The sequence below is a fragment of the Pezoporus wallicus genome, unplaced genomic scaffold, assembly GCF_028554395.1.
Source record: "Pezoporus wallicus isolate ANWC-B61680 ecotype Strahan unplaced genomic scaffold, APGP_CSIRO_Pwel_v1 contig_2132, whole genome shotgun sequence".
Classification (NCBI taxonomy): domain Eukaryota; kingdom Metazoa; phylum Chordata; class Aves; order Psittaciformes; family Psittacidae; genus Pezoporus; species Pezoporus wallicus.
Genome location: NW_026637551.1, coordinates 3059747 through 3073570, shown reverse-complemented (window position 1 = coordinate 3073570; position 13824 = coordinate 3059747). Strand labels below are relative to the sequence as shown.

The window sequence follows — 13824 nt, the reverse complement described above, 5'->3', positions numbered from 1 at the left end:
TCATAACAAAGAAAAAAACCAGCATTTCTTTAGCTGACTTCTTTTTTTTTCTTTTTTTTTCCTTTTTTTTTTTTTTTTTTTTTTTTCCTCCCCCCTAGGACATCTTATTTTTCAATAAAAAAGACAGTGTTCCATTTCTATTCTGGATTTCTCCGGCTATTACTCTTTTCTCAGTGGTTAGGAACTCTTACATGCTCCAAAGTTTTGCCTCTGAAAGTCCATGCATACTTCAATTAAAGCACCGTACAGTAATCATTACAATATGCAACCCACCTACATACCCACCACCATGTGTGTGCACCAGGACCCCAAACTGGAACAGCATAGTCTCCTAGAGCAGAGAGCATGCATCACTCTACCCACTTTTTGTGGGTGTTAGTAACATCTTGCTATAAACCTGATACACACCACTATAGCACCATAAACAGGAAGTAATAGAAAGAGATGGACTGCATATACTATTGGAACATTTCAAAATGTTTATAATGCCACTACAAAGACCGCAAAAATCCTTTCTGGAGCAAAGCCCTTGAGACACTAATGATACAAAGTAACGCCATTTCCCCATTCTGTGACAATTTACCTGAAAAGATTGGTCAAAGATGATACCCTTCATTTTGAAAGGATTATACTCTTTAATAGTATAGGTGGGCTATTCATCTTGTTTCTCTAAGGACGCGCAACTGCTACAATACTATTTTGAAGTGGGAATCTCTTGTTACAGACTAAGCGGTCTATATCAGCCGTTGTGACTTAAATATTTTGATTACTTTAAATGTATAGCTTCTTGAATTGACAAACTTAGAGGTAGAAAAAAAGCACTGGTCTTCATCAGAAGCTGTCTTACATTTTTTTAACATTATGAATTGTTTTGTATCTGTGCTTTGCTGCAGAGCTGCCATATTCCAAACCAAGAGAGGTGATACTTTGCCAGGTATTAAAATTGCTTATTTAGAAATCCAGAAATACTTTGTATACTCAGAATATTTACACATGATGTATATCACATATACAAACATAGGAACAAAAGAAAGAAGAAAGAAAAGGGAAGTAGGAACATTATTAAGGCAGACTGTACCTTTTTTGAAATGAGGCTTGATCCATAAATGCCATATATTATTTTACCCTAGTCAGCAACTAGTCATAATGAAAACACTGCAATACCTTCAGGAAATTATGTTTTATTCAGATTTCTAGGCCTAGTTTCTATATTTTAAGTGATAAATTGGAAAATGTATTTTAATTCTAATATAACTGTTTGCTGCTGAAGAGGGAATTGATAGAATCAGAAGAATTGCAAGCAGTAAAGAAGGGGGTAAAACCCTGTAAATTAATTCTCTATGTAGGACTTGTCATTACATACTGAACATTTATGTAATGTGAATATATAATATCAATAGTTCTAAACTTTCTACCATCCTAACCCCAGGAAGTTGCATATGCTCTCAAATACATTTGTGGGGTCATTAATAATTGTTGCTGAATGGTGAGCACAAAACACAAAAAGTATGTGAATAAAAAGCAGTTAGTTCAATGGGTTTAAGGTTATTTGTTCTGCACATAGTGTACTATTCACTGCACAGCATTGTGCTTTTTTGTAAACTAACATCTCAGTCTTCTTTGAGAATGGAAGTAGTGGAATAGATTCACTGGGAAGTAATTTCTTTTTTAGAAAACAGGAAATGATGGAGGTGTTTCAGTTGTTATTGCATGTTGTTTAATTAATTCCCACTGTAATAATAGCCCCCATAATAATGACCTTACCAAGACAAAGGTAATAACTAGTTCTAGCAATGTGGCAGTAGTAGCTGTCAGCAGAACCCAATTGTGCTAACAGCTGTGAAAATTAAAAATGAAAATGTGCCTCTTGCCTCAAAGAGATTGCACTGAGTATTTCATAGCTCTTAGCATACTTCTCAGTGATTAGCATGTTGCCATTGCATCAAAGATCATCGTTTATTCCTCTGCACAGCAGATATAATGATTCTTCCCCAAAGGAAAAAACCAGCAGTGTGTCTTCTGGTAGTTCTGATGAATATTTGCTCCTATTTTAGAGAGATCACTACAAGGTGGAGAAGTGAAAGCTGGAATGAGGATTATGACCCTTCTTTCTTACAACTGACTTTAACCATGTTTGCTGTTGCTCAACTGCTGGAGTGCCAACTATGTTACAGCATAGTTGTAACATATATACTTGTTTCTTGGCCTGTGGGCACTTTCACAGTGATGGATCAGCAATCTTTTCGCATATATGAACATCCTGTCAAAATAGTGAGTTCTGAATTTGAAAAAGGCATTGTAGTTTTCAGTGGGTTTTGTTAGCTGCCAAAGTTTCACAATTTGCCCAAGATTCTGTTCAGCTGAAGGGACTATTGTTGCATCATTTGTCATGTGCACATTAGCATATGCTGGGCTGCAAAATGTGTTCTAGGAGCAGAAGAAAAGAAATGTAATGCTACTGACATTGACGAATTTCTGCAGGAGTTATTCAGGTGTGGTACTGGGCTAGTTTTGGCTCATTTCTTTTGTAGTGCACTAAAATTACTGAAAATATATTTTAAGGAAATTTTAATATGATTGAAAAACCAGCTTATCATGTTTGTACATAAAGCACGTAATACAAAATATTGGTCAAATGTGAAATGCACAGCAGTTCAGCCTTCAGGCTTCACAGCCAATAAAACAGCAAATACAAGGGAATAGCAGCTGTCCACAGAATGTCATCCACACATGAACATTGAGTAGATACCACTTGCCCAGCTCAATTTTGCAAGGACTATTTGCACTGTTTGCACATGTACATTTGTAAATATTTACATTTGTACATGTTTACACACGAGAATGCCCCTTCTAGACAATAGCGTGTCTAGTGTTTTTTAAAAAAGTCCTCTTTTAAAATTATATAAGAGGTATTGTAGACTAAAATGTGTTATGCATGATCACTGGTACATAAAGGCAGCAAAAGATATGTCAAAATTTGAGAACAGCAATGACAACAGCAGTGCACAGCCTTGGGAAAATTATTCTTTTTTCTTAAATCCCTGGGCACAGATAAGGACTGGTGTATATTCACCTCCATACAGCAACATACATGGAATTGGGAAAGTCAGAAAAGGAGAAGCACAGAGTCAGTGCTTAACAATGGGCGATATCCCACAGTAGGTTATAGCGGGTTCAGGATGAGACCCATGGAAAGCCCTGCTGAGTTTTGTGAAGATCTCCAGAACAGTTAATGTAAATAGCCAAAACCTCTTCTGACTCAGACTTGTGTCCCTACAATGTGTGTGATGAAGTAAAAACCCCCAGCTGTACATAGACTGAGGTCCTTGAGCTGTGGAGAAAAACAGTTCATTTTATTCACTGCTACTTAGTCACATATTGCACTTAATTTTTATTGTTTAATGCTTTGTGGTTTTTTTTGTTGGTTTGTGGGTTTTTTTGTTGGTTTTGTTTTGGGTTTGTTTTTTTTGCTTTTAAATGCATTGTTTGGTAAATCCATGGTTCAGACAAACACTGAAGTTTTGAGAACTGCACACACCAATAAGACTGAGTGTTCAAAGGCACAGGCATCCACCTATTAAGGCATCTAAAATCAGATACTGCTGGTGAAATAAAATGCTCAGTGGTTTATTCAAAGGCTTAGAAATTTTCTATGATAGAACCTAGAATTGAGCTCAGACTTGCAGACTGCTTGCCTCCAGCTGAAGTGCAACCAGTCCTCTTTCTCCAGGAGAGGCCACCTTTCCACAGGTCATAAGGTATGGATAATATCACAGGATGCTCATGCACAGCACTGGGTAGCTGCTAGTATCATTGCTCAGAGAAGTGAAACATGTCATGACCACTCATCAATAAAATCTCAAGACTCCAACTACAAAGTAAAGGCATCAGCACCAGCTGCATAGATGCAGTTCCAGTCTGAGTGATTACAATCTGTCCCTCTATAGCTTCTTTTCAGTTTAGTGTGAATGTGATCTTTTCTTTCAGCTTTGTGTCACACCATTCTATACTGTTGCTGCTCTCCATAAATTCACCGCTGCCTTTCTCCCCAGGGTAAGATAACTGCTTCTGCCCTGTATACATTACATATAAATCTTGAGTAGAGGTGATTGTCTAAAGAGGTTCCTTGAATCAACAGATAAAAATTGTTACCTAATGTTAGGCTGCTGCATTGCTGATTTTTGACTGACTGCATACATAGTTCAATTTTTTTTTGCCATTAGACCTTAATATGGAGAAGTTTCCCTAAACTTCCTTCTTTCTCTTCATTGCATGACACTGGAGAGGACAAGCAGCAGGTGAATAGTATCTGTATGTGTCCTCAATTAGTTTTGCAATCCAATAATTATGCTTTAGTTTTAAAGTAAAATATCTGTAGGAAGTTTTAGGATTACTTATTAACCTGTGAAGCAAATACAAACATGGTGATAGAAACTATTTAACAGGGAAAACCAGAATAAATAGCTTATGTGTCTTTGGAAACCTTAATACCTGCTGAAAAGTAAGAAAGAGATACTGGGTGACTCTGCCATGCTGCCCCCTCTGTCCATACCTAGTTCCCTGAGGGCTTTGTCCCCGCACTGATGCAGGAATTTCCTTTTGTTTTTTTACTGAACTGGCCCCATCACTATGATGGTGCCATCTGGCATCCAGATATTATTGTTTGCCCTTTTCCCTACTCCTTATGGCTAGCACCAGGTTTATTTATGACAGCATGCTAAAAGCTGGGTATGGTGTTAACATACAAAAGCATTTTTCAAGAGTTAGAGACAGAAATCTTTTAAACAACCCTCTACCACTCAATCTCATTATACATAGGAAAACTCCTACTTTTTAAATCATGACTGCTGCTCTTTCTGACTCTGGCTGTCATGCTGTGCTGGTGTAATGAGCTCCAGTCAGAGTCAGACAAAAAGATACTATCGGCTTTTCCTTCTACTTCTAGGGCCTGTTGAATGCTAACTTCAGAGTTGAACAGCAATAGGAGAGCAATCTATACAACACAGGACAGCAAGGACTTCTTACCCTAAACCTTTGTCCACACAAAGATTTAGAGTATTTCATAGTAGTTATGTTCCAATTAATATTTAACTGATCATGTCTAGGAGTGCAGCAGTTCAGAAAACTCAAACTATTCCCTCTAGCCTTCAAGTAGCTGGACTGGTTATAATTAATTCTTTGGGCAGCAGAACCGGTGAAGACTGATTAAACATGGGTCTATGTTTGAAGGCTAAGTGTCCAAATGGATTCTCTGGTATCTCTTAGAAATCTTAAAGGTTTCTAAAGGACCAAACTCTTTTAGAAACTTTTCCTTCAACTGGGGAATTGTAGGGTGTCAGTTTTCTACCTAGTCATTTAGTTCAGTGAAACATTTGGAAAATACTTCCACAGAATTTCCTGGTGAATATCAGTGAAATTTGACAGAGAGGTAAAATATTCTGGGATAACTTTATATTTCTGTCAAATTCAGCTAATTGGAATAAAATCAGACATAACTAAGAGAAGAGGAAGGCAACGGACAGATAGACATATACAGTCAGAATTGAACTGTAAGACTTGCTTCCTTTAGAAATTCCTGAAGAAATAAATAATGGAAGGCAGTACATGCAGATGGAATAAAAATGAGGCATCTGCTGCTGTAGCAGCACACATTAGAAAATGATCACAAATTACAGGTAGAAGGACAGTAAGTGTAACGTTGTAACTCATAGCATGCAATTTCATAACAGAAATTGTATTAAACAGAAACTCATAGAAGTCACAAGACAACAATGCAGGGATTCACAAATGTGAGGACTCAATGCATGGAAGAAATCTGATGAAAACTTTCAGCTTTAGCTTTTAAACTTCCACTCAAGAATAAACTTTGAGAAGGACAACAGAAAATGTATACCCAGCCCGACCTGAGAAGTGATCTAGCTCTTCCAGGTAACTGCCCCCAGTTTATGTAGCGGGCATGACGTGCTGTGGTATGGAATACCTCTTTGGTCAGTTTGGGTCAGGTGTCCTGTCTCTGCTTCCTCCCGGCTTCCCCTCCTCCCTGGCAGAGCATGAGACTCAGAAAGTCCTTGGTCAGAGTAAACATTACTGAGCAACCGAAAAATCAGTGCTGTTCCCAGGCTGAAAGTCAAAACCACAGCACTGCACCAGCTACTAAGAAGGAGAAAAATGACTGCTGCTGCTGAACCCAGGAAAATTCTACAACACACGTAGGTGTTAGACAGTAGGAAATTGATGGTCATTTTCTAGTTACTACAATTCACAATCAGGAAATTAGCTGACAACATCACACACTGTCTTACACCTACTAGTGCTTGATCCAACATTTAAAAACTGTTCCAACCTTCAATTTGGCATGCACCTACACTCTGAACTAATTCATCAGCCAAAATATGTGGGTGATAGCTTGACATCTCTCAGCATGGTAGACCACGGAATATTAAATTGAGTCTGCAGAGGTGCAGAAACACAGGCTAAAGGTGCATTATTATGTAATATACCCTGCTTTTCAACTAGTTGGTGTATTCAAAATCCCTGCACAGCCAAATGAGAACAAACAATAGTCTAAAACTGGCATCAAAGTTGATTGTTGGTTGTATATTGGTGAGTTCTGAATGTTTTGTCTCCTTTTTTACAGAAAAAAAATGTATATAATGACATAAACAATCAAATAACCAGGACCTAAAATGAGTAACTGTTTAAAGGTAGACATTACTGAAAAACACTATTAAAAGTGAGGCACCAGAACCAATTTTATGTGGAAGATCCCTTCTCAAGTCACTGTCAACAGATTAGATATTCTGGAACAATATGCAGATGGCTATTACAATTTTTAGATGGGGAGTGCATGGATGGCTTTTTCAGCATAAGTTTTCTAAGTTTTTGTTTGGTCTTTCTGTCTCATGCCTTATCACTAAAATCATCTGAATCTAAACAGAAGGCATGGATATCTCTGAGCTCTGGGAAAGTTTGCATAAAGATCTTGACTTTGTGTCCTTTATTTCAGCTTTTAGTCAACACATATAAAAATCTAGACCTGAATTTAATGTCATGCTGACTTCTCATTAGCCTAAAATAATGATTATACATATTCTCAGAGCTGTGCTTTGCACAGAGAAAAAAAAATGTATAAAATATCACCTCATGGCAGAAGGAATCTAGTCTGGACTGTGTCCAACTAGATATCGGACAGTTAGTACCCCTGTACTGGTATCACTGAAATATTGTATGAAATGGGTTAAAAAGATGAGGATGTCTTTGTAGAACAGGGTCTTTTTTTTTTGCAACAGAACAGTGAACTATAAAACAAGGAGGTATCATAGATACACTAAAAACATTTAAAAATTCTTAAATACCTTTCATTTTATATCTCTCAGTGTCTGTTTTAATATCACAAGTAATGTACCCATAAGGTTTTCCAGAATATTTTATTAGAATACACATCATGATAAACAAAACCCTCTTCTTTCCCCGCATGTTATGCCTATGCTCTACAAACCACTTTTAAAATTGAAAGCTACCTATATTCATATATATATGCATATTACTATATCCTTTTTCTACAGTATTGTCAACATTGTTGACCAAATTTACCAAAACCTGCCTTGTGTAACAAACTGTTCCAATGACCACATTATCAGTATGATCCCTTTCAATAAACTTCCTGATAATACATCTTCATTTACATATGCTTCCAGGGCTTACCTACAGTTTGATAAATATATGTTTAGATAAGTGGTTCAGTAGTCTCAAGAAGAAAATCATAAGAACATAAACCACATTTACAAATGAAAAATTAATATGTTTACAAATACTGAATTTTCTAGGCTTTGACTCTGAATGAATGAACTTACAAAATCTATGGAACACTGGAAACAATTAAACAGCCCATATTAGATGCTACGTTTCTACTAGTATATATATATATACACACACATATGAATATGTGCATGTGTATATGTGTGTATAAATGTTCATGTATACATGTGTGTATGTGTTTATGTATATGTATGGCACCTGGATTAAAATAATTTTCATTTTCAGAGCTTTATTATATATGTCTCTAGCTCTATTTCAGTGTTCCAGTTTCAAATTACTTAAACTCAAATTGACCATGCCAAACCTGCAATTATATTGCATAATGAATAGTGCTTTTAGTCCAATACACAGCTGTAGTTGCAATGAAAGATGCTTTATGGTTAGCCATGACGAACCGGATACTGGTTAAAGCTCTGTACAGACATTATAATTACAGCATGTATTTATCACAGTTCCGGAATAAAAAAAAAATCGAAACATAGCGATAATAGCATTTTTAGTTTCTCTCTTATTGCTAAAGGTATATATGGTGCACCAGTTTTACTGCAGCTTCCTTTTCATTGCAATTTTATTAGGCTAAGGAAGACTAATTATCCATAAATGACAATAAAACTCAACTCTGAGCGAAATTCTGAGGGTGTTTTAAAACCAGTTATTTTTTTTAACTTCTTCCACAGTCCTGCTATTAACAAAATGGAGCACGAGTAGAAACTGCTAAACTGCATTTTCAATGGCACTGTGTGAAGAATCTGAGTACACCAGGCCAGATTTATGCAGTCAGATTTTCTTATTGATATATTGAAATGGCAGGTATCAAACTCAGAGTAGAAGTGCTCTTTTCCAGCTTTTTATTGTAGCACTTTTTCTGTCATCATTACCTCTAACTATTTTATGCCTCTTTCTATCTCAATAGTAATTTCTTCACAAAACAGAATATAAATACATAGAAAAGAAAAAACTTACAGTTAAAGGACAAGATAATTGTATGCATTTAAGAGGAAAATTTGCAATTTCCATCATTTCAGGCAGCTCAAATGCAAGGGAAGTGTCAATGTATGTATGTAGGCAAACCTGCTGTCCAAGAGGATCTGCAGCAGGAGGAAAAGCTACTAAGGGGGTACAAAGTGCTGACTGAGACCTTGCAAAGGTGCCTGGACAAAGACCAAGAAGTAACTAGAAAAGCAGGGGGGAGAAAATCCCTGAAATGATGAGGTAGGTGATAATAAGGCAATCTAAACCATAGGACTGAGGTTTCTAATTTATTTTCTGCTAAAGTTAATAAATTTTATTTGCTGCTACTACATATTTGCTGGGGACAGAGGAGAGGGGAAATCATCCTGTCTGCCCTGTGGTTTACCTCTTTTTTCACGGGGTAGTGGAAGAATAAATAAAGGTGCTGAGCTGTGGAGCAACAGTGGTATTGATGAGCATACAGCTATGTAGGTAGACAGACTGTCACTATAATATTATTGTAAATGACCTTAAATTAAACATGCATATATTTGCTCAAATTAAATCTACATTTTCCCTCTTAATTCTGCCTCTTTGTACCTAAAAGTAACACAGATTTAAGCTCACTGATTTCCATGGGCCTTGGTTTAGACTTTACACTCTAAATGAAAGCCAAATAAAATTTCAAGAGACTGTTTCAGTTCAGCACAAACCACAGATCCCCACATCATGAGAACCTGATAGAAGCAAATTTTTAAGACTTACGATGGTTCTTCAGACACCACTGCTCCTTCCTCCAGTTCTTGAGCCTGCTTATACCATGGCAACTTTGCTTCCACAGGAAGTTTCTCTATGGAACAAGCACAAGCATGTGAAAGCTGGAACCATGCAGTAATGCTGCTATATATGCCAGCCTCCCCTCTCTCTGTGATGCATATGTGCATGATTTCATCCACATGGAGGCTGAACATAAAGAAGAAAGAGAAAAGAGAGCAGGAGGGAGAGAAAGAGCTTAGTCTTTGTCACCTGGAGTATAATGCCTACAAGGTTATATGATCACATAGTACACTGTTGCAGCTAGAAGGGCTTATTTAGTCAGAAAGGCAAATTATATCACTTTTCAGACTATGCAACTGAGCTGTAAAAGTAGTTTGGAAAGTATTTTTTTGTAGGGAGTCTTCCAAGTGTAACAGGCCTCCACTGACCCTGCAAAGGCAAAATGTATAAAATCCCTGTGTTTACCCTTAAGTTTTAGAACTTCAGAAGACACATTAAGCTTGTTTTTGATAGATTACAAAAGGAAGAAAACCCTGATTTGATGAATGATACCACAGAACAGAGAAACTGTAATAAAATGGCCCAGCTATGCTTTTCAACTTTATCAGTTCATCAGCTATGTGGATTTAAAAGAATGAGCTTGATACTTTTTATGTCATTTCTGATGGAAAACAGTAGAGCTGCTTTTCTTCCCCTCCAGGATGTGCATGCAGCATAATGAGCTGCTCTGCTTTGGGGAGTGCAGGGCCATGCTGCTACACAAGCCAAACTCTCCTTTCATGCGGTGTCAAAGTACAGTATTTGAGCTGAAGGCAGTGGAGCTGTTTTAGCTCTACAGGGGTATAAACCGAGAGCAAATTTGGCACTATAATCTGAGAAGGAGCTCTGCATTTCAACAAAATGTTCTGGGCTAGAATCAGGGGAAAAAACACAAATAAAAGGGGATGAGACTCAGGCCACTGAGGAGAACCAGGGCCAGATCTATTTGCCACTCACAAATCACCTAAGCCTTTTGGGTTTATGTAATCCATGGATTTGTACTCGACAACAGGAGCAGATTAATGCTGTTCACAATAGTTTGGAAGTTTCTATGACTGTTGTGCACAACAGCAAACATTTCACATGTGGACACAAAATTTCCCATCTGTCAGTTGTATCGTAGAAGAACAACAGCTTACAACTTGGTTTCACAGCTACTGCAACTTTAGTGAAGCAAATTTTCTTGGAGAAAGTTTTTAACTGAGGAAAAAAGGGACAGTAATAGAATTACTATGTGTCTCTCTCGGAAATAGCTTGCCAAGCTCTTACTTTGACATATTTGTTAGTGCCATTTAAAGATGATTATTTGCCAGCATAGCTCTTAGTTGATCCTATATTTTGCTGCATTTGTTATCCAAAATATATAGAAGATATTTCTATTTATATGGTCTGCAGCTTGTTTTATAGGTTTTGGAAAGCCAGATCTGTGCTTTTTTGCTTGGATGTAAGTGCTTGTAAAAAGCAAAAGGTCTTGTGTACCATTGCCTGTTATGTGACTTTTTTAATAACTTTGCTTTTTTACAGGTGTAGTTAATTATTATCTACACTTTAAAATTTGTTAGAGGATTAAAAATGTTGATGTTGCGCAGTGTGCTGTGACAAAAAAAAGAAAAATTAACATAAAGCACTCAATATAAACTAAGGCGGAATTTTTGCCTTTGGAGATTCAAGTGAACTCCCTCCTTCTATAAAACTGTTCCAGTAAAAACATGTAAATCTTTTATTATACAGAAACTTGTATTAGATAAATACACGTTCTCTATTAAAATTGAAAATCACTACTTAATCCAGGGCTATCCTATGTTTTCTCACTATTAGTGTACAATAAAGTGCTTCAGTGCTTAAATAAAGTAAAATGAAACAAATCAAACAAACTCTTTGCATTCTAGTTCTGTTTAGCACAGTGTGTTAAAAGAAGAGAGAATTCACATTTTTGGTTTTGCTGCTTCAGTCAGGTTGGAAGATTGTTTTTCTGCTTCCTGTTAATCCAGCTCCAGAAGGAAAAAGCAGGCTAAATTTCGAGCACTCTGTAGGGGAGATGTACTTTGCTACCCCTAGTGTTAGAAATTTCTAACTCTAGATTTGTGGAATAAAAAGGACAAAATTCCAGCACATAAATAGAATAATTTGGATTGGAGGAGACCTCTGGACATCATCTTGTTCAACTCACTTCTGAAAATACAACTCAGGTTTCAGGCACATGGGTCTTTCCCTACCACTTGCATTGTGGAGGGAAAACTGTGAGAGCATTACAGAACCAAGATGAGGAGTAAAATTAAACCCAAGAAAATCAGTTTGTTTTATGTAGGATTTTCAATCCCATGGGGAAAAAATGGAACAAACAAATAATTATGCACAATCAGAAAATAATCATGTATGTACTGCAAAGGGCAGCACAAGAGGTTATTGAGAATAAAGGTACCACTCTCTTGCAAGTGTGGGCTTCCAGCTAACAGCAATTTACTTTGTTCTCAGGCAGGGCCCATTGGAAAAGACTTCTTGACAGATGCAGTCAAGCAAAGATTTTCTAGCTGGTCTTGCAGCTTCTCAGGTTCCCCAGTCAGAAGTTAGTTGCAGGTTTGCAACATGTGATTTTTTGGTGTCTTACTACATTTTGCTTACACTGTGTGTTGCAGGCAGATAGGATCTTGCTTTACCTGTGCTCTGAACACTATAAACAGATGAAGTCCCATAAGGGAAGCTGACTGACTGAGCCTAAACCCACTGAATCTCTGTAGGAGGCTCAGTCATGATAGCACAGCCACAGGGCTTTTTTCTTATTTTTAAATCTTGGAAGGTGGACTGAGTGAGCAGGTTGGACAGCAAAATACAGTGCAAACATACCCATCACTCCCCAGAGGACCTGTGTCTGGGTTTCACCGCTTTGGTGGCTGGCAGACACAGTAAATTCTCATGGTCTGGATAAACTAAAATCTTGAAACTTGGCAAGGGTGCCAAAGAGAAATTAAAATTCCAAATTTCACTGTTCTATCTTGGATCAGCTCAAGGTCACAGATCACTCTTATTTCACAAGGCTTCATTATAACTGTTCTTAATATGTATCAGGATAGCAATTCATTTTTAAAAAGGAATTTATTTCTTCTTATTATGGGGTTTAAGTCTCTAGTTTAGGGAAATTAAGCTTATCTTTGTTGCTGTATCCCAGGAGTTTTTATAACTTAGTCAGCATATAGACACAGAGGTTCTATCAATAGAACTGTACACATGCACAAACATATTCATGATTATATACCTGTAGAAACAGTAAAAAACCTGCGTCTTATGCACCTGGCCACTGCCCAGTAGTCCAATCCAGTCTCCAGGACTTCTACTAACTTTCCATAAGAACCTCCAAACAGCTGCAGATGTATTTTCTCCTTCTCAATAAAATATGGGGGATTTACCCCAGTGTTATCCTCTGAGGCCCAAGTCAAAAAACATTTCAATACAAATTGTGAGTACTCCTTGCAATAAGATGACGTCTAGCAGTCTGTCAAATTTTGCAGCCTTGCTAGTAGGAGGAACTTCATGTTGGGACATACAATGCCTGTTTCTGATTTGTTTCAAGCTCAAAGTTAAGAACAGGTACTTTAAAATGATAGTTACATTTATCTACCATAAATGTTACTCATGTATTTGATTCCTTTTAAAATACAGGGTAAATTTAGCCCAGACACTGTCAGTGAGGTCAAACCTGCTTACACTCTGGTCAAATTTACATTTATATTTCTTGGTCTGCTGGCCCACAAATTACCAGGGAAAAATCTAGAGGCTACAAGAAAGAGGAAAGTGCCAACATTCACTCCAAGTTGCTAGCAGGCAAACTGGAATAGGAATGGCAGGCCAAAAAGGTGCAAGTTCACAACTTAATGCAGGTGGAAACATTGCTACTAGCAACGAAATAAGCCCCAACTGCTCAACATGGAGGAGCTCTGAAAAATTTGTGAGAATGTATTTGCCTCATTACCTTTGGGTTTGTAACAAGGAGTGGGTACAATGCATTCTTCTTTTATGTGTGGCTTTGTTTTAGGAGTACAACCTCCTGTATGCATCCCCCTGTGATCAATGCAAAGGACTACACGGTATCGAAGGCCTTGTCCACAGGTCACAGTGCACTGGTGTAAAAAAAAGGAAAAACAAAAGGTGTGTATGATAACTCACAGGAGTGATAAATAAAAGGGAATATGCATATAGAAGTACGTGTATATGAGAGACCAAAACATGAGGCAGAAACACCCA

At 37.3% G+C, this 13824-nt stretch overlaps 1 protein-coding gene across 1 annotated transcript in view; it reads right to left on the bottom strand.

Moving 5' to 3' along the window:
* ADAMTSL1 (ADAMTS like 1) overlaps window positions 1–13824 on the bottom strand; it is a 166632-nt gene that overhangs the window by 69957 nt on the left and 82851 nt on the right. The window contains exons 12-13 of the mRNA XM_057406301.1: window positions 13553–13700; window positions 9535–9619 (exon numbers count right to left, since the gene is read on the bottom strand). Of these exons, the coding sequence (XP_057262284.1) occupies window positions 9535–9619; window positions 13553–13700 (233 nt within the window). The remainder of the gene's footprint in view (window positions 1–9534; window positions 9620–13552; window positions 13701–13824) is intronic.